Here is a 20,310-nt window from a genome sequence, read left to right on the forward strand (position 1 = left end):
ATTCAAAAAAATAGATATTAATGTTTAAAAGTTTAAGACTGTCTGCCTTGCCTACCTCATTCATGAGTTTAAGCGTCACATGTTATTTACTGTTTTATACTGTAATATACTTATATTTGCTATAAAATTAAATGGAAATAATAAATCTGATAAATTTTTATTTTGTACCTATTGATTTCTGCTTAATATCAAGTGTAAGAACATTTTAATTAATTGTGTTCAACGTACTTCCCCTTCAAATCTCAATCCAGTGAATTTGTATACCAACATCAACATTTTCGTCTTTGTTCGTAAATAATTTCATTGTACTAAAGGGTTATAGTAGTAGAAAGTCAAATAAGGAGATCACCATATTTTTTTACAAATACCATCTGTGTGAAAAAGCATAGTGGACTCCGTGACTGATGTTCTCTTATTGTTCCTCTTAGATTGTTTACTATTATGTAATATAACAAAAACTTTAGCCACAGCAACGCGTGGCCGGGTCAGCTAGTATATATATATATATATATATATATATATATATATATATATATATATATATATATTGATACCAGTGTAGTAAAAACTGTAATGTCACCTAACCAACAAAATGGTACAATAGAGTTCGTGGGCGTGACTGGCTCGATCTTTTCTGATGAATTATGGTTGTACAACTTGTTGCAATAATAGTATTATTAAATTGCTTAACATTTTTAATATTTCTTTATGTATTTTTTTTACAAGAACATTGACCCAATAATCAATGACTGAGTTTTATATGTTGTATTTTGTTTATACATTTATTAATATTTAAATATAAAGCTCTTTTAATTTTTTGTAGCTACAGAATGTTGCATTATCAGTATATGAAACCGAATGGCCTTTTTATCCTCTCAGGATGAAAAAAATTGTGTTGTTTTTATTAAAGCGCTTACAGAAGCCTGCAGATTTGACAGCGGGAAAAATGTTTACTATAAATCTAACCCTTTTCAACTTGGTAAGTGTGTAAGAAATATTAAATTAAATTTATGTTTTTTAATATATATATATATATATATATATATATATATATATGTTACGAATATTTGTTATTGTTATACAATGTATTTAGTTAATTTTAAGTTCTATCATGTTACCCAAAATTTCCCGTTGCTACTGTTCTATAGACTATGTCAAATAGAATAAAAACGTCAGAAAATAAACGTGTCACCGATTAGGGAAAAATTTTAATAATTTTAGCAGACAGCAAGAGAACAGTAAGTAATGGGAATTAATTAATTTTTTATATTGTTAATTTTATATATTGTAGGAATTTGAGTTTGGTTTTTCGCAAATAAAAACAGTAAACTACAAATCCGTCAATTGCTGGCTGTACAATAAATATAAATTCCCAACAAGCTCAAATTCTATTCATCACACGCGATTGCTGAATCACACAATCTTACAAGATCGACGAATATGGGTCCATCAGTTGTTGGACGAACCAAAATTGATCTATGTCCTGTGTGCGGCAAACCATATCGTGAAGAACGGATGGTAGAATGTACAGAATGTAAAAAATGGTGCTGTTTTGAATGCGTAAATGTACAGGATGATTCCGAAGTAATTGGTGATGACAGCTGGAAGTGCCCTCTTTGTGTAGACGCAGCCACTAAGAAGTCTCACCCACAAGGTTCCAAAATCAAGAAATCTTGTTCTGCAACCTCCTTAAAAAGCTCCTCATCAACAAGCAGCAAAACAAAAATGAAGCTTCAACTTCTTCAAGAAGAACGAGATCTATTACGTCAAGAAAGAGAGTTAACCAAGGAGTCTAGGAGAATTATAGAAGAAGATGAGTGCTCGAATGATAGTCAAGACATCGATGAAGAAGAAATAATTGAAACTAACCCTTTGGTCAATAAATTCCTTTCTCTAAATATAGATAAGCCCTTTATCGACAATATTGCCCCTTTAACACCAACACTTGGTAAGCCTCTGCCAACTTATAACGATAAAAGTTCAGGTATATTATATAAAAGAAGGGATCCTGGAGATCTACCTATTTTTAATGGTAATCCATATGACTGGCCTGTTTTTATTAGTAGTTTTGAAAGATCTACTGAGCTATGTCAAGTAGATAATCATGAGAATATATTAAGATTACAAAAATGTTTAAAAGGTCCAGCAAGAGTCAGTGTTTCAAGTTTTTTAATATTACCTCAATGTGTTCCCCAAATTATAGCTACATTAAAAATTCTTTTTGGAAGACCTGAGCAAATTATTGAAGCTCATATAAATTCTATTCGTAGATTACCACCTCCTAAACCGGAAAAACTTGAAACTCTGGTAGAATTTGCTTTAGCAGTTAAAAATTTATGTGTTTTATTGGAAGCATCTAATTTAAAAGACTATCTTAATAACCCTACCCTTATGCATGAACTATTAGAGAAACTACCTTCACAAATTAAAGTTAATTGGGCGATATATCGCAGTGCTTTTCAAAATTTTCAGGGATTAAGGGAACTTGCTGATTGGTTGTATAATCTGGCAACAAATGTTTGTTCTGCGCTACCTACACTAGCCCTTAATGACCAAAGTAATAAAAAAAGGCAATTTAATAATAATGTGCATGCTAATATACATGAACCAAATGCCTCCAGTGAAACACATAATTGTAAACTGTGTAATCAGAGAGATTGTAAAAAGATTGCAGGTTGTTCAGAATTTCAGAGATATTCATTATCTCAAAGATGGGAGGCTGTTAAAGCCTTAAATTTATGTAGGCTTTGCTTAAAGAAACACAGATTTCCCTGTAAGTATCCTGTAAAATGCAACAAAGAAGAATGCCAAAGGAAGCATCATCCTCTTCTTCATGAATTTTCAGAACAAGTATCCAATAAAAGTACAAAGCTTATTAAAAAGGAAAGCGGTATGCAAACAGTAGAATCACACCTCTTATCTGCAGATGAAGAAAGTAATGCACATCAAGGAACACGCTTTCGAATACTTCCCGTTGTTTTAAGAAATGGAAGTAGGGAGGTCACTACATTTGCCTTTCTAGATGAAGGGTCTTCCGTTACTTTGTTAGAAGAAAGTGTTGCTAAAAAACTAAATATAATGGGAAACCCAGAACAACTTTGCTTAAAATGGACCGGAAACCAACAACGCTTAGAAGATGCGTCAGAAAAAGTATTTTTTTCTATTGCTGGTGATTATAATGGGGCCAAAGAATTTGACCACCGACCAGCCAGAACGGTAAGAAAATTAGGCCTTCCAAAACAAACTCTCGATGCAAAGGCAATTAAAGAAAGCTTTCCCTATCTAAAAAACTTGCCTTTCAAATCATATAAGAACGCTGTTCCTCAGATCTTGATAGGCTTAGATAACTGGGACTTGGCGTTACCACTTCGAGTGAAGGAAGGTCTAGAACTTCAACCGATAGCTGCAAAGTCCAGGTTAGGTTGGACCATTTTTGCAATGTTTTCAAATAACGATGTGGAAATAAACTACTCGTACCACATTTGCGAATGTAGTTCTGAAAGCATTACTAACCAAGAACTCTTTAATAGTGTAAAAGATTTCTTTTCAGTTGAAAGCCTTGGAGTTCAAAATATTAAACCGTCTGTTTCCAAAGAATTAGATAGGGCTATTCGTATACAAGAAAGTACCCTAGTTCAAATTGGTAACCAATATAAAATTGGATTACTCTGGAAATACGATAACTTGAAAACTCCCTAATAGTAAACCCATGGCTATTCAAAGACTGAGTGTATAGAGAGAAAAATTAAGAAAAATCCAGAACTAGGTACCAAAATTAATCAACAAATTCAAGATTTTCTAGAAAAGAAATATATTAGAAAACTGTCAGAACAAGAACTCTTAGAGCATCAAGAAAAAACATGGTATCTTCCCATATTTCCGGCCTTTAATCCTAATAAACCTGACAAATTCAGATTAGTTTGGGATGCAGCAGCAACCGTACAGGGAATATCCTTAAATTCTATGTTATTAAAAGGAGATGACCAACTTGCTTCTTTATTAGGCGTCCTCCTACGATTTCGTGAAAGAAAGATTGGCTTTTCTGGAGACATCAAGGAAATGTTTCTTCGTGTAGGTATAATAGAAGAAGATCAACATGCACAACGATTCTTGTGGCGCAATGGTAGCTCTGATAATCCTTTGGAAGTTTATGTCATGACTGTGATGACCTTCGGGGCTACCTGCTCACCCAGTTGTGCACAGTTTGTTAAAAACACTAATGCGAAGAAATTTAGCGTAGAATATCCTAGCGCTGTTGATTCCATAGTAAAGAATCATTATGTCGATGATCTCTTAGAATCAACAGACACTGAGGATGAAGCCATCCAATTAGCAAAAGAAATTGCCTTAATTCACGCCAGCGGAAATTTTGAAATAAGAAACTGGAGATCAAACTCTGAAAAATTAATAAAAATCATGAACACCACCCACGGAAATAACGAAGAAGTCAACCTAGATATAGGAAACAATAAGAGCATGGAAAAGGTTCTAGGGGAATGTGGTGGGATTTAAAGGGAGATAATTTTATTTTCAATTTAAAATGTAATAAAGGAAACAAAGATGTTTTAAGTGGATTAAGAAAGCCAACAAAGCGAGAAATTTTACAAATCTTAATGTCTGTATATGATCCTTTAGGTTTGTTAGCAAACTTTTTGATTTATGTGAAGATTCTTTTACAGGAAATATGGAGGAGTAACATTTCTTGGGATCAACCAATAACCAATGAACAGTTTCAAAAATGGCTTGTTTGGTTAAAACAGCTTCCAGAAATAGAGAAAGTTTCAATTCCAAGATATTTTCTTAATAAACTCGAAAACTGGAAGGATACCAATACGCAAATGCACATTTTTGTAGATGCCAGCGAACACGCAAGTGCTTGTGTGGCATATCTAAGAATAATGAAAAAAGATGTCATAGAGTGTACTTTGATTGGAGCGAAAACACATGTAGCACCATTAAAACCACAAACTATTCCTCGATTGGAACTTAATGGTGCGGTAATGGGGTTCAAGGTTTGCTAAAAGCCTTTGTCAACATCTTTCCATAACTGTGCACAACATTGTTTATTGGACAGATTCTTCAACAGTTTTAAGCTGGTTAAGAAATGAAGACCCAAGAAAATTACCAAAGTATGTTGCTTACAGAGTGGCCGAAATTCAACAAAACTCAATGATATCACATTGGAGATATGTACCTACTAAGAATAACATAGCCGACGAAGCTACTAAATGGACAAAACGTCCCCAATTTGAAAAACACCAGGTGTTGGTTTAAAGGTCCTGATTTTCTGTATCAATTAGAAAACAGTTGGCCTCCAGACACCACCCTTAAAAAGGAAAAAGCTGATGAAATTTTAACCACTCATGAAGTAAAATTTAATAGTCCACGTTTAATAGATTTTGAAAGATTCAGTCAATTTAATAGAATTTTAAGAGCAACTGCATATATGTTTCGATTTTTAAGAATTGTTTATGCAAATTGATGAAATCTGAAGAGCCTAAAGGAATATTAACTTCGGAAGAACTTTTAAGTGCTAGAAATATTTTAATAAAGCAAACTCATGTGAATATTTCAAAAATGAAATAAAACAATTAAAAACTAATAATTCTGGTAGTTTCCAGAAAACAGTTAATAAATCAAACAGTTTATATAAATTATCGCCATATCTGGATGAAGATGGTTTACTTCGTATAAGAGGAAGATTAGATGAAGCTAGAGATGTTATTTCAGAAACAAAAAGGCCAATAATTTTACCAAGAGGAAGTCGTTTAACTTTACTAATTATTGAAGACTATCACAAAAGATATCACCATAGAAATCATGAAATTGTAGTAAATGAGATAAGACAAAAATTTTATATACCAAAACTCAGACAACTAGTTAAAAAGATTAGGACCAATTGTCAAAATTGCAAGGTCAAATTTGCTAAGCCAAAACCACCAGAAATGTCACCTCTACCGCCATGTAGACTTGCAACATTTACTGCTCCGTTTACACTTACTGGCATGGATTATTTTGGTCCAATAAATGTAACTGTTGGAAGACGGACGGAGAAAAGATGGGGAGCTTTATTTACGTGTCTCACGACAGCAGTCCATCTCGAAGTAGCTTACAAACTAGATGTGGACAGTTTTATACTATGTTTGACAAATTTTATTAACAGAAGAGGACGACCAAGGCATATATATTGTGATCGAGGTACGAATTTCATTGCAGCTGAACGAGTATTGAGAGAAGAACTGCAAAAGGTTGACAGTAAATTAATAGCCAATTCACTGATTAGCCCAGAGCTAAAATTTCACTTCAACGCACCCCTTTCCCCACATATGGGTGGGGCCTGGGAGCGCCTAGTGAAAGCGGTTAAAATTTCGTTATATGATTCTTTACCAAGCAGGAACCCTACTGACCAATTACTTCATAGTTGTCTCATAGCTGCAGAAAACATAGTAAACTCAAGACCACTTACTTATCTTCCAATAGAATCTGAAGAATCTGAATCTCTAACCCCAAATCATTTTCTAATTGGATCTTCAAACGGAGATAAACCAATTGGATTTTTAAACGAAGATGTTAAAGTATTTAAATTTAATTATTTGTACAGAGAGCAATTTGCAAATAAATGTTGGCGACGCTTTATTTCTGAATACATACCTGAACTACTACTTCGGGCAAAATGGCATAAACAAGTTGTACCAATTAAACAGGGCGATATTGTAATTATATGTGATAAAGATTTACCAAGATGTAATTGGCCAAAGGGTAAGGTAATTGAAGTTAAAAAATCATCTGATGGGCAAGTGCGACGAGCAATAGTTCAAACAAAAAATGGAATATATGAACGTCCTGTTATAAAATTAGCAGTGATATCAATAAATGGAGACTAAAAATATGATGAAAAATAAGTGGTACAGTTTCTCTTTTGCATAGAACTGTACCGGGTGGGAGTGTTACGAATATTTATTATTTATATACAATGTATTTAGTTAATTTTAAGTTTCATCATGTTACCCAAAATTTCCCGTTGCTACTGTTCTATAGACTATGTCAAATATAATAAAAACGTCAGAAAATAATCTGTCACCGATTAGGGAAAAATTTAAATAATTTAGCAGACAGCAAGAGAACAGTAAGTAATGGGAATTAATTAATTTTTTATATTGTTAATTTTATATATTGTAGGAATTTGAGTTTTGGTTTTCGCAAATAAAAACAGTAAACTACAAATCCGTCAATTGCTGGCTGTACAATAAAGATAAATTCACAACAACTAGTCCACTACCTTGCATTCTTTCTAGATGTCCGAACCATTCTAGTCTACGTTTTTTCACCACTTTTGTTATTGTGGGGTAAGAAAACAAATGGTACACTTCTGCATTAGTTCGTCTTCTCCATTCTTCCTCTGCTGCTTTTCAACCAAAAATTCTGCGAAGTATCTCTCTTTACCATGCTCCCAATCTATTCTATGGTTTGTTCATAGTCCATGTCTCGGCAGCGTCTAGCATTGTGTGTCTCATTATAGTTTTGTATACTCTTATTTTTGTATTACGAGTCTGATGTCTAATCAATAAGAGTACCTAAGTACATAATATATTCATCCACATTTTTGAATTCTATAACTGATCCATCCTTCATCCCCAATTTAAAGGATTTCCTTGTGTTTATTCCTTTTTTGCTCGAGATTTTCATGTACTTCGATTTATTAATATTAACTTTCAGTCCCATTTTAGAGCTTTCCCGAATCAGTCTTTTTGCTATTTTTGACAGTTCTTTTTCATTTCTTGCAATAAGAACCACATTATCAGCGTGTGCTAAGCATTGATGTTCCTTGTATAAAATAGTGCTGGACCTATTTATCCCACTAACCCTTACAATTTTTTCTAGAACTATATTGAATGGCAATGTAGATAACGGGTCTCCTTGGCGAACACCTTTTTTCACTTCGAATTCTTCTGAGACTGTAGTTTAGTCTCAGAAGAATTCGAAGATCTTCGTCTCTTCTGAGACTGTATTTCACAGCACAAATGGTTTGTCTAATTGTCCTTTTTACCAATCCCAGCGTTTCTATTTAAAGCCTCTCCTCCATATTTTAAGTTCTCTGCCACAATGCCCCTCTCCCTGGGGCTTTTTTGATTTTTTATATCTTTTATTCTTTCTTTAATTTCTTCTCTTGTGTGCTTTGGTATTTCTTCTATTACTATTTGAGGTTTAGAAACATTATCATTTTCTTCAGTTGTCACTCCGTAATTTAGCATCTCTTCGAAATATTCTTTCCACCTTTCACTTATTTGGTCTTCGTCCACTATCAGGTTTCCTCGCTTATCTTTTACATTCATCGTTTTTCCCTGATACGCAGTTTTAATGTGTTTTACCTTTTTGTAAATTTTTTTTTTAATTTTTCTTGTAATTTTCTTTTATACGCTTTACTTTACCATCCATATACTTTTGTTTCCGCTTCCTTAGTATTTTCATTACTTTTTTTCGTTGTGCGACCTTTCTAGGTCGTCTTGTTTTTGCGATCGTAAACTTTTTAATCTCAAATCTGATCTTTTTTTAAACTCTGTTCTACATTCGTCATAGAACCAGTGGTTTTTTCTAAATCTTTTTGTTCTTGGTATGTTCTTCGATGTTGCTTCCTTTATAGTGTTTGTTATTTTTAAGAACTTTTGTTGTATGTTACTCACAGTAGTACTATCTTGTTTGGCGTATGTTTCTTGTATATCCTTTTGATCATTCTGCACTACCTCAAATTTTCGCAGTTTTTCAAAATTTAATTTACGTTGCACTTTCTTTTTCCGTTTATGCTTTTTAATTATTGCTTCTCTCATATTAATTGTAACCAAAAAAGAGTTTACGTCAACCCCTCTTCACATTTTCACATTTGTTATTAAAGTTCTCTTGTATTAAGATATGGTCTATTTAATTAGTTTCATATTATTCCTCCTGAAATGCGTTCTCATTATTTTCATCCTGTTTTTAATTGCGAATGTAATCAATCTTTGGTCAATATCATTTGTATTCATATGTTTACTTTCACAACCTATTACGTTTATATATATATATATATATATATATATATATACATATATATATATATATATATATATATATATATATATATATATATATATATATATATATATATATCGTCTCTTCCAATCTTTGCATTGGCGTCGCCTATAATAATTTTAATCTTGTCTGGAAATTTCTTCAGACAATGGCTCTAATTCTTCATACAGTTCATCTTTCACTTCTCCTTTTTCTTCTGTTTGAGCATTTATATTTATTGGCAATATTATGTTCTGTTTTTCTTTAATTCTAATTGCACACATTCTGTCACATTTTGCTATAAATCGTTTTACCTACTCCACGTCTTCATATATCAGAAAACCCCCTCCAAAATTAATATGATGACCTTTACTTGTATGAAACGTGTATGGGCTAATCTTTTCAATGTTGTTTTTAGTAAAATGTGTTTTTTGTGTTGCTATGATGTGTATTTTATATTTTTTAAGTTCTTTTATTAGGTTAATACATGTTCTCTCGTCGTATACTCCTCGTACATTCCATGTCACAATAATTAGGTACGTATTCTTAGATTGTGTTTTGGTATTTATGTTTAACCTATGTACAATTACGTATTATCAAATTAGGTGTATTAGCTGATGCAAGGCCGTGTAACTCCATTTCAGCCAATTAGAATTTTACATTTTCATCACATTTCATTTTTATTTTTACTTTGCGTTTCATATATTGACTGGGCCGCTAAAATATCATTACTTAAAATTATGTTTTATTAACTAGATTCAACAGCTGCGAATGGACAGGACTGCGATCTGAGATGATAGACCACTGCACAACTCATCATCCGGAAAACATATTTTTCCAAAACGAACAAAAACTAAAAGTCGCCAATTTCAGCCGACCTGTAGGTAGACACTACTACATTCTAGTGTACATACACGACACTCTTTTCCGTTGCTCTTGGGACTTGAATGAAGAAAGCGGATTAATGAGGTTTGCTGTGTACTCTTTAGGAAAACCATCGTTCGACAAGTCCTTTTGCTTTAAAATTGGAATGTTTTTAAAAAATACAAACAAAGAAGCCGTTTCTATGATTGGACCCTGTTACCTACTCAAGAATGATAACAGTAGATTCATCGGGAAAAAGTATTTGTCTACAAATTTTGACATGATTAAAGATCTTTGTGACACTAACGGTGATTTTAACTATTCGATAGGAATTATCGATCGAAACCTTGTTCTACCACAAATTATTGAAATTGAAAGTCCATAGTAATCAGTAATTTTTTGTGTTAGGCATTTTAACTTTTATAAATTTAGTTTTTATTAATTAGTTAGTAATATTAGTTATTTTAAGTTAGTTTTTACAAAATATAAGACGTATTAATACATTTTTACAATTTTCTTCGGACTCTTTAGTGAATATTTTTATGATTGGTCTGTTTTTTTTATTCAATATGCAACAGTCCAATGCATTTAAGAGCTCGGTTATACTTTTTATGTAGGTGAGCAGTAAAGAACATCCAATGTTGGTTACAAACCTCCTCATCTTCTCTCGATCGTACCCAATTCTTGACAGTTTGGATCCATCTTAGTCAAGCAATTTGTTTTATGTCATCTGACCTTTTAAGGTGTTGTCTTCTTTCTTGCTGTTTGTATCTCCATGTCTTTAATGCAAGTTTTGCATCTATTGTTCTTTTATCTCAGTGTATGGCAGAAAATTTCTTTTTTTATACTTACCAATTATCTTTTTACAAACTAGATTCAAGACGCGTTTACCAAATTCTGTCTAATCTACTGTTCTCCGTTTTTTAATTCTTTAGTACGGTTTTCTTTATTTAGTTTTATAATTTGACGGAGGTATATCCCCCTTTTTCTTGAAATTTCGTCTTTGTTTCCAAGGCTATGCATGCTATTAATAAGTCTATGCATATATAACCCTTATTTGTGCATATTCTTAATCATATATTACTTTATTCATATATAATCTTCCGGATAAATGTTAAAAATGTTTGACGAAAGCAGACAATTCTTATTTTATATATCTCCTATTTTCTTCTATCTTTACTGTTGCTCTAGTAAAGATTTTCAATAATGAACTTCTACTTATTTTACGCTTTTCCATTGTTGTACACGAAATGTCTCGAAAAATTCATCTGCTGGCTTTTTTATAGATGTTAATATAAAATGTACATTTTTAGAATTTACATATGATTTTAAAGCTGCCCAAACCATTTCAATCGAGTTCAAATCACAATGGTATGGTGGTGATGTCGTAATACTTCGTGTCCATGTTTTCAAAAAGTGCTATCAGTTGCATATTTTACAAAACGAGGTTTATGTAATTTTATATTATATAAATAGGGCAAATGTGAATGTGATACAACATGCAAAGTGAATATGGTATATTTTTTTCACTGAGCATTGCTGCATAACACTCTTTCTTGATGTTATAATATAAGGCATTATCCAACACTATTAGACTGTTTGGAGGAAATTTACACAACAATGTTTCTTCTATCCATTTTTGCAAACATGTTTTATTTATGTCATTCAGTTACTTGACTATTATACAACAATAAATATTAGACTGTGTTGGTAGTCAAAAATATTCAGCATATTTGTTTACAAAATAAACAAAATAGTATGTATAATAATTATTTCTTTGCTAAGTATTTTTAAAGTTTTATTTTCAGTAATATTTTTTCATTTTCAGTTTTAATATTTTTATTTACATTGTATCATTTTTATTATGCTGTATATATATAATATTTATATACCGCTTAAAATTGGAAAAGGACTTTGTACTTGGTCAATTTGTGTAAAACAATTTTTCCAACTAGCAAATACGAAACAACATACGAGAATACATACTGAAAACCTCATAAATGTGAAATTTGTTTGAATAGTTCACCAAAGCATTAGCTTTGAAAGACATTTGATGACTCACAATAAAGAAAAACGTTACTGGTGTAATATGTGTTTGAAGCGACTTAATCAACAAGCTTATTTAAAATCAATTTTAAGAAATTACTAGAAAAGCCTTATAAGTGTGATAATAGCCCTAAAGAGTATACCCAATCAACGGCTTTGAAAAAACATTTGTTGACATAACAGACAAAAACCTCACAAGTGTGATATTTGTTTCAAGGAGTTTACTCAAATTGGTACTTTGAAATTATATTTAAAGACACCCACAAACGAAAAACTTTGGAAGTATGATATGGAAGATGTTTTAAAGAGGTTACTTAAACTAATAATTTAAAATTATATTTGAGAACATACGCTAGAGAAAAGCCTCACGTCAACCCGGTGGTTTGAAATATCATTTGAGAAGACACACTTAAGAAAAAGCTTGGAATTGTGTTTATTTTAAACAAGCATATACTTTGAAGTCACACAATTTTTATTGTTAAATAATTTGATCGATGTTAGGACCCTCGCCAACTCCATCATGCGGATTGCCATGGTGATGCAACTTTTGTACAATTAACCAATTGTAGCATCAATTGAAATATTTAGTGATGTGTATGCTAATCTTTCAAACAAATTACAAAAGTGCAGGGACACAAAGTCGATTAAATCAATGATTTAAGTAAGGATAGAGTACCAAACAAAAGTTTATTCTTTTTAATAGAGCGGCAACCATAGAGCCGCCCAACATAAATATCGATTCTCTTTTATTCAATTGAGTAGTTGCTTCTTGATATATTAAGAAAGCATACAACAGCCCAGTGCTTCCGCATAACGCGAATATTTAATACCCCAAGGTTTTTAGTTTATTTTTAACATATTGTTTTACGTTTATCTGTCCCTTGAAAGGCACCATCTGTTCATCGATGTAGAGTTCGATTTCTAGAGGTAAAGATAGGTAGTTGTTTCTTATATAATTATATAGTGGTCTTACTTTTCACAGGCTGTTGTTCAGCAGGATTGTATTTATGAATCAATGTTCACAAAATATAAATTTTGGCAAAGTTTACAGAATCTGTTGACAGGCATACTATGAGCAATCATAGAAATTTGTAGTTTAGGTTTCCAGTAGCATCTAATTCTAGGATAATGCAAGTTTCCTATCAAAATATGTATGCCAACAAATGTTTTTTTAATTTTCTCAGCTGAAGTATAAAGAAAAACTATTGTCTTTTGTGGCAGCATACAAATGAGTATATGCCGCTATTTCTTTCTAAAGATCATCAGTAAAATATTGATGAAAAAAATAATTAGGTTTTTTATGTTCAAAGACGCTAGAAGTAGCTTTCTCATGCAAATGCATATCTGGGATTAAGTATGTTATATTCTTTCTACATTTAACTTCTTTTTTGTTAGATCGTTATTTTCATGTCATTTGTCCTCTTCATTTTTCTTTGCTTTGAAACTCTAAGCTGAGATTTTTCTTTAACTTTTTCTTCATGAACAAGCACTATTGCTTCATATCCTTCAGTTTCCTGCTCTTCAATATAATCTTCCCAATTTCAGTTCTGCAAGGTGCTCCCCAACATTCTTACGTTCATTTTCTTGTTCTTGTTAAGAACCATCTTCGGCTTTCAAGATCAATCACCATCTTTGCATCAAATGCAAGAGCTTCTCGATGGTTAAGGACCTTCTTGAACTCATTTTTTTAGTCCTATTTTAAAAGATTTATATTTTTATACCATGCAACAAAAAATGAGGTTATATTCACCTAAAAATTAATTTTTCTCAGTTGACTCACAACGTCAACAAACGAGTACACGTTTTCAGGAAATCCGGATTCAATATCAATTGTTCGCATTTATAACTAAAAAACTCAAAATGAATTGGCGCTGTAAACATCAGTCATAAGTACTAACTATAGAAACCTATATTTCAACAAATTAAATATTTCGTTCAAAAGCTGTTAGAGGACAGCACAAGTACTTAATGTGTTACAGTGTGTTACAAGAGTAAAAACACATAAAGCTACATATAAAAAATTATAGAATAGGTTATCCTTTGAAAAATCTTTTATTATATTTCTATGTTATTATTTTTTGTTTGTTTTATCAAAAAGTATTCTAAATATTTTCGACTACCTACAAAATATACAAAAATTTGTTGTATAATATGTTATAATAGTTACAAACATGTAACTTTTCTCCAAACAGTGCAATAATGTGTGATAACCAGTGGCGGATCTAGACATTTGCCTTGGGAAGGAAACTTTTCACTTAGGGGCAGAATTTCCAATGAAACAACAACCAAAAAATATAAAATAAAAAGCCCAAACTACATAACAGATATAAATAATGGGTTTTCTTTAATTTTAAAGCAAGGGGGAATTTCTTGTGTTTAACGCAAAACCGTAGCGTAGAAGAATGTTATGCGATAATGCTCCGTGAAAAAAATATACTATTGCTTATATTCTAGTGAAATCTGTTTAGTTTTTACTTTGTTTAAGACCATTCACCTTTTTTTTCTTCGTCTAACACTTCATATTATTTGTTTTAGGATATGTCTTCTCTCTCTGACCTGTATTTATCCTCTAGTATGCTTTTTTTATCTTCTTGTAATGTTTCTCACATTTTATTGTATTATCATTTTTATTCGTTTTTTGTTCACAAACAATTTATTAACCCTTAAACGCCGAACAATCTGTGGGTTAAATGCATGCCCACAAGGGTATGTAAAACATTTCTACCACGAAAATTGCTAATATATCCATTGAGTGTTGGGATTCTTGACGCAAATGGAACACCGCGTTTTTGTAGTATAAGGTCTATTATTAGAATTAGCCTCATTTACGCCTTTAAGTTTTTCTCCCAAGATACCCTCCATTGCAACTACAATGTGAAGATTCAATTCCTTTAGATTATCAGCTCTTTGTTGGACAAGAGCTTTTATTAGTTCAATGCCTAGCTCCTGGATGATATGATGCTCTCTTCTATTACGTTTTTTAATATTCCATTGTGGGTGGTTGTGTCAATAAGGAAAATGCATTTAAGAAAGCAATGTTTATTATAGTAAAGAATGTTGACAATAGCCACCTTCGTGTAGATCTCTTGGAACTGTATTTTCTCGCCATTTGGTCTTTTGTGTCGACTCCACCCTTGGTCGTATTATATAATACATTCATATCAGACCTATTCTTGGCATCGTTGCTCACCGCATCATTAAAATTAGTATTTTGTGTGCTTTATCCGAGGAACACAAGAGAGAAGGGAAACTGGTGAAGTTCCGGGTAATTGGGAATCCGTAAAGATGAACATATTTAAGTACAGTTTCCTATCTTAAGTTTTTTGGTAACGTTAGTTACATGTTTGCGGTTTTTTTGCACTGTACCAATCATAGTGAGTCCAAAATCTTCATATAGTTCTGCTAACTCTATGGAAGTGTAATAGCGATTTGTAATTACGTTGCGGTCTGTATTCTTTATTGGTTTAACTATACACTTTACAATATCTTTTGGTCTTCTAGACTGTGGTGTCGTGCTTTGCACCTTTCCATTCTAAACTTCAATATTCAGAACATAACGAGATTTACAATATGCTCACATCCAAATGAGAATCCCATACTTTCCTGGTTTATCTTTCATGAAAACTTCAAAAGGACACCTTCCACTAAACAGGGTCAATCTCCTTAATAGCGATATTCACTCCAGGAATAAAGTACCTTAGGAATTTGTCGTTTAATAATTTAAATTTATTTCTAAGTGGTAAAAATTTATCTTGCTTTTGCCGTTTTTCTCTTGTCTCTCTATCATCAAGTCGAAAAACTTTTAAAAATCTACAAATCAGTTTCTGCTTATGGTATCGACGTACATAGCTCTATTAAATGCCTTTGACCACAAATCATGGCAATCCAGCTTAGTATCCGCATTTAGACCCAACAAAATTAAAATACCATTTAAAGCCAGTAATTCAGATTTGTCCATTTTCTCCACATTCTTCCTTTTAGCCTCCTCATAGTGTTACGGTTAATTACGTCAATGATGTCATCGTCTAGAAATTTTAAAAGTGACCCTGTAATAGACGTAACGGTATATTCGTAACGAAGACCCTCTTTCTCAGTTATGCCCTAAATCTTCGTTATGGGGATCTTGCAAAATACAATCTTCTGTTTCGCTTACATCGGAATCATTGAGTATGAGTATGATGATCATACTGAATGTTTGAATCACTAGCACTATTCTGTATCTTTTCTATTTCTAATTCCAACTCGTGTTTTAACAAATACTTGCTCATTTTAAACTAATTGCGTTCACTTCCTAGCACAATATTCCTACAAAACAAAAGAAGTGAAGCCAAAGATGCGTGCAGAAGAAGAAGAGTGCATAGAGGACCGTCTTTTTAACATTAAATAATTTTTGAACAATTTTAGAACACGTAATAAATATGTTACAATGGAATACGCATATGTGGACACTTTTTACTCATCTTTAAGCGTTTAACTGTTCAAGACCTATTTTACGATTTTTACCGACCTTATTTGAGATAAATTTCCTAAATTTGAATGTTTTTCTTTAATACCATTTTATGCCTTTTCAATAAAATCAACGAAATTCTCTGAGTCTTTATTATTTATATTATCTTTTTGATTTCGTATCCCACAGTGTCATCCAACATTTATTTCATATAAATGTAAAATATGAATTCCAACAAAAAGTGTATAAAATAATACTTTTGAAACAGATTAACTGTTTATTTGGACAAAATCGTTTAAAATCACCAGCATCATAAAGAAAAACAATACATATTCACTAAAGAGACGTCGAAATGGCTTTTTATCTTAATTTAATTTACAAATAGTGTTTATTAGCTTAATCTTAAGCACAAGTGTATGTATTATACTTAACTATACAAATTCTACCTCTTATGATAATTCATTTAGGTAATTTTTATTGTACCTAGATTTTGGTGCAAATAATTTATAAACCCTTGCCATGTGTTATATTATTGTGTTAAAGTATTAGTTTTTACGAAAATATTCTCGTCATATATTTTCCCACTTTCATAATTGTCTTTAATTTTTTTTTAAGTTATACCTAATTAAGTTCATATTTTTTGTTTAAAATTTTTCAATATTAGTTTCGAATTCCTGCTTGTGATTTCTATTTTTTCTTCTTAATGTGCCTTTATTGTATCGGACTTTGGCTATTAACGGCGTAGTATGAACAACTGTATAAAGTAAAGTAAGCAGACTTATTTTTCTGGACCGAGATTCTGTAATAATAAGCTAGGAACTATGTTTGTTTGCGAGATCATAAAGCACATCAAAACAAGAAAGCTAGAATATTTAGGCCACATTACCAGAGGTGCGAAATATGAGATATTAAGGCTCATAATGCAAGGAAAAATCAAGGGTAAAAGATCCATAGGAAGACGAAGAATTTCCTGGCTGAGAAACCTTAGAGAATGGTATAGTAGCAGCTCAGTAGATCTTTTTAGAGCAGCCGCCAATAAGGTACGAATAGCTGTGATGATAGCCAACCTCCGATAGGAGAAGGAACTACAAGAAGAATAGGAACTATGTATCTGGCTAATGGCTCCTCTACATATCGACAGAGGCGTCCGCTGACGACATCTACGCACGAATCTGGAGATGTGTAGATGGGGTAATTTGATCATCTGTTATTTATATATCACGTCGGCGGATGCCTCTGCAAGATATCCGATTGTTGTCGGTTTTTTTAGCACAGATCAAAGGGTTTCGGTGCGGACGTTCATCGTCTTTCTCCACACATCTGACTTCTGACTTCTTCTTTTCCGATCATTTTTTTAATGATTCTATTCCGATGTACACTCAAGTAGTAGTTGAACGTTCTAAATAGGCATATAGCGGCGGGCAGCTATGTGTGGTCAGCTTGTGATGATACATCTGCAGATGCGTCCGCAGACGCGTCTGTCAATGTGTAGTGGAGGCACAAAAAAAGTATCTTGCATTATTAGTTTTGAGAGATTTTACTTTCTACTTCTTTTTATTTTGCTAAAATATTCAAGTTTGCGCTTCTTTAGAGGAATTACGACCTTTAGTTCTGTATTCCACAAAAGAAACTTTTGTTTAGTACTCTCCGATTTTAACACATTTCTATCCCAGCGCTTTTGTAGTTTGTTTGGAGGAGTAGCATGCGCATCAGTAGATCTTTTAAAGGATGCTACAATGATTGATTTTACAAGACATGTGTTTATTATCACGGCGATTCCACAGGGCAGAGTTGACTAGGATCCGAATATCGATCAAATTAGTTAGCAATAAAAATTGTGTGAGTTCAAACTATATGCCTGTTTAAAACAAACACAATTACAAGAATTTTCTTAAGTGTGTCTTCTCAAATGATATTTCAAACCAACGTGTTGAGTAAATGTGTGTAAACTTTTTGAAACAAGTATGACACTTGTAAGGTTTTTGTCCATTGTAAGTCATCAAATTTCTTTTGAAAGCCGATGATTGAGTAAACTCTAGATCTTATATTACATTTGTAAGGCTTTCTAATGTGCAATCTCAAAAGGGATTTTAAATGAGCATGTTGAGTAAATCGCTTGATTTTTCATCGCTAAATTTCAGATTTTTATAAGGTATTTCAGAATTTATTTTGAAATGTTTTTTTCATATTAGCTCGTTGGAAAAATATTTGTTTTAAACAAATTGAATACGTGTTAGTCCTTTTCCAATTAAAACACAGTATAAATATAATATACATATATTATAATAAAACTCCGCCTCTGGAAGTTACTGGGTGAATTGAATAGCTCGGCAGCTATCAGTGCCGGTCCCAAGCCCGGACAAAGGAGGAGGGTTGACGCCAGAAAGAATAAAGTTGGTAATGAAACGATGAAGTGCAACAGAAGAGAAAGAGCATGACAGGTCTCAAAGGAAGAAAGATAAGGCTATATACAAGGTAGCAAAGAGGGAAGTTACTGATAAGAAAAGACGTCTGCACATTCGTGTGAAGAGTTGGAAACAACCGAGTGGATGAGATGGTTATACAGCATGGCTAAAGTAAGGGACAAGTCATCAAATGACTTTACCCACGTAGGGGGGATTAGGAATACGGATGGATGAGTATTAAGAACCAATATTGAAATAAATATTAAAAGATCTCACTGCAAGATCACTACGTTCATAAATTTTTTATACATTTAAAATTAGGAGAATACATTGATTATAGGTTCCCAATCAAAAAGTGGTTGCAAATATTTTTAATTCAATTAATAATAAATAATTTTTGAATCAAATTTTTATTTCTTTCACTTATTTTTTAAATAAAATACGCTGCTCATGACGTATTTGCATGTTCTATATTAATTAAAGCCAGTTTTTCTTAAATTAATAATGTAAGATTACTTTAAAAGAATGGTCTCAAATTAGGGTTGCGCGCTGCTAAAAACACTAGGTATCGCGTAATGACAAGTGATAACATGTATATTATTCATTATTATCGGCGTATGCTTTAAAAAACTCATACAACTGATACTTCAAACCAGTGACTTTGCGCGGTAGCTCCATTTTACTTAACTTTGATATCTCGCGTTTTTAACTGCTTGGGACCCTAATTTTTTTCAGGTAACTTTAAATCATATTTAGAAAAAAAATTAGTTTTAATTTGATTTAAAAAACATGAGTATACCTTCGTCACAAGCAGCGTGTTTTTTTAATAAATAAACGAAATAAAAGTTTTGTTCAAAAATTAATTATATTAATTGAATTAAAAATATGTGCCTCCACTTTTTGACTGGCAACTTACTATCAATGATTATCAATGATCTTGGACTATAAGTAAAGATGGTATGAGTACTTTAGAAAGTTGATAAATAAACAACTCCAGAGGAGACCGAAGATGCGGAATCCCAAATGAGAATGTAATACCGAGGATAAATTAAAAAACGAAATAACAGCGTAAACACGCGCGATGACGATAAAAGACTACCAACAATATGGCGACCGCTGCTTAAGCGATCCCCGTGCCAACAGATCCCGCTTAGATAGTTTCCGCGCATAACGTTCCCGCGCATACTGAGGGTATAAAAGCAGCTATACAGGTCATGTGCGGCATACATGGGCTTGGTGGCCCACTCGGATACCCAGCCGGCGAGGAGAACAAAATTTATTTTGCCAAATCGGCGGCTGAGTGGCCGAGCACACACTCTTTCCGAACATAGAGTCGTCAGCTCAGGCTGGCGGTTCTATGGTCGGAACAGACGTTTTTTTTTCTTTTTTTTTAGGGACTCAAGTCCCGACGTAAAGCTAGAGTAAAATCAATAGAGTCAGTAAAGTAAATAGGGAGAAAAGCCTAGATGTGGCTACCCCCTACAGTACTCTGAGATAGCGCGT

General features: G+C 32.6%; 1 protein-coding gene across 1 annotated transcript; it reads left to right on the forward strand.

The window, feature by feature from the left end:
• The first annotated feature begins 1,440 nt into the window (after positions 1 to 1,440).
• Positions 1,441 to 6,884, forward strand: LOC140431544 (uncharacterized). The gene is made up of 4 exons (XM_072519443.1): positions 1,441 to 3,643; positions 3,803 to 4,501; positions 4,636 to 4,997; positions 5,622 to 6,884. Exons 1-4 carry the CDS (start codon positions 1,441 to 1,443, stop codon positions 6,882 to 6,884), a joined length of 4,527 nt encoding a protein of 1,508 aa, XP_072375544.1.
• Positions 6,885 to 20,310: the final 13,426 nt, after the last annotated feature.

This window comes from Diabrotica undecimpunctata, unplaced genomic scaffold (assembly GCF_040954645.1).
Source record: "Diabrotica undecimpunctata isolate CICGRU unplaced genomic scaffold, icDiaUnde3 ctg00001324.1, whole genome shotgun sequence".
Taxonomy (NCBI): Eukaryota; Metazoa; Arthropoda; class Insecta; order Coleoptera; family Chrysomelidae; genus Diabrotica; species Diabrotica undecimpunctata.

What these genes read in the sequence shown, in the direction of transcription:
- LOC140431544 (XM_072519443.1), top strand. Translation starts at nt 1,441, where the DNA reads ATGGGTCCATCAGTTGTTGGACGAACCAAAATTGATCTATGTCCTGTG. An exon ending in AAGTACCCTAGTTCAAATTG is followed by an intron (nt 3,644 to 3,802) that starts GTAACCAATATA and finishes AAGATTTTCTAG; the next exon opens with AAAAGAAATATATTAGAAAA. An exon ending in AAAGGTTCTAGGGGAATGTG is followed by an intron (nt 4,502 to 4,635) that starts GTGGGATTTAAA and finishes ATGATCCTTTAG; the next exon opens with GTTTGTTAGCAAACTTTTTG.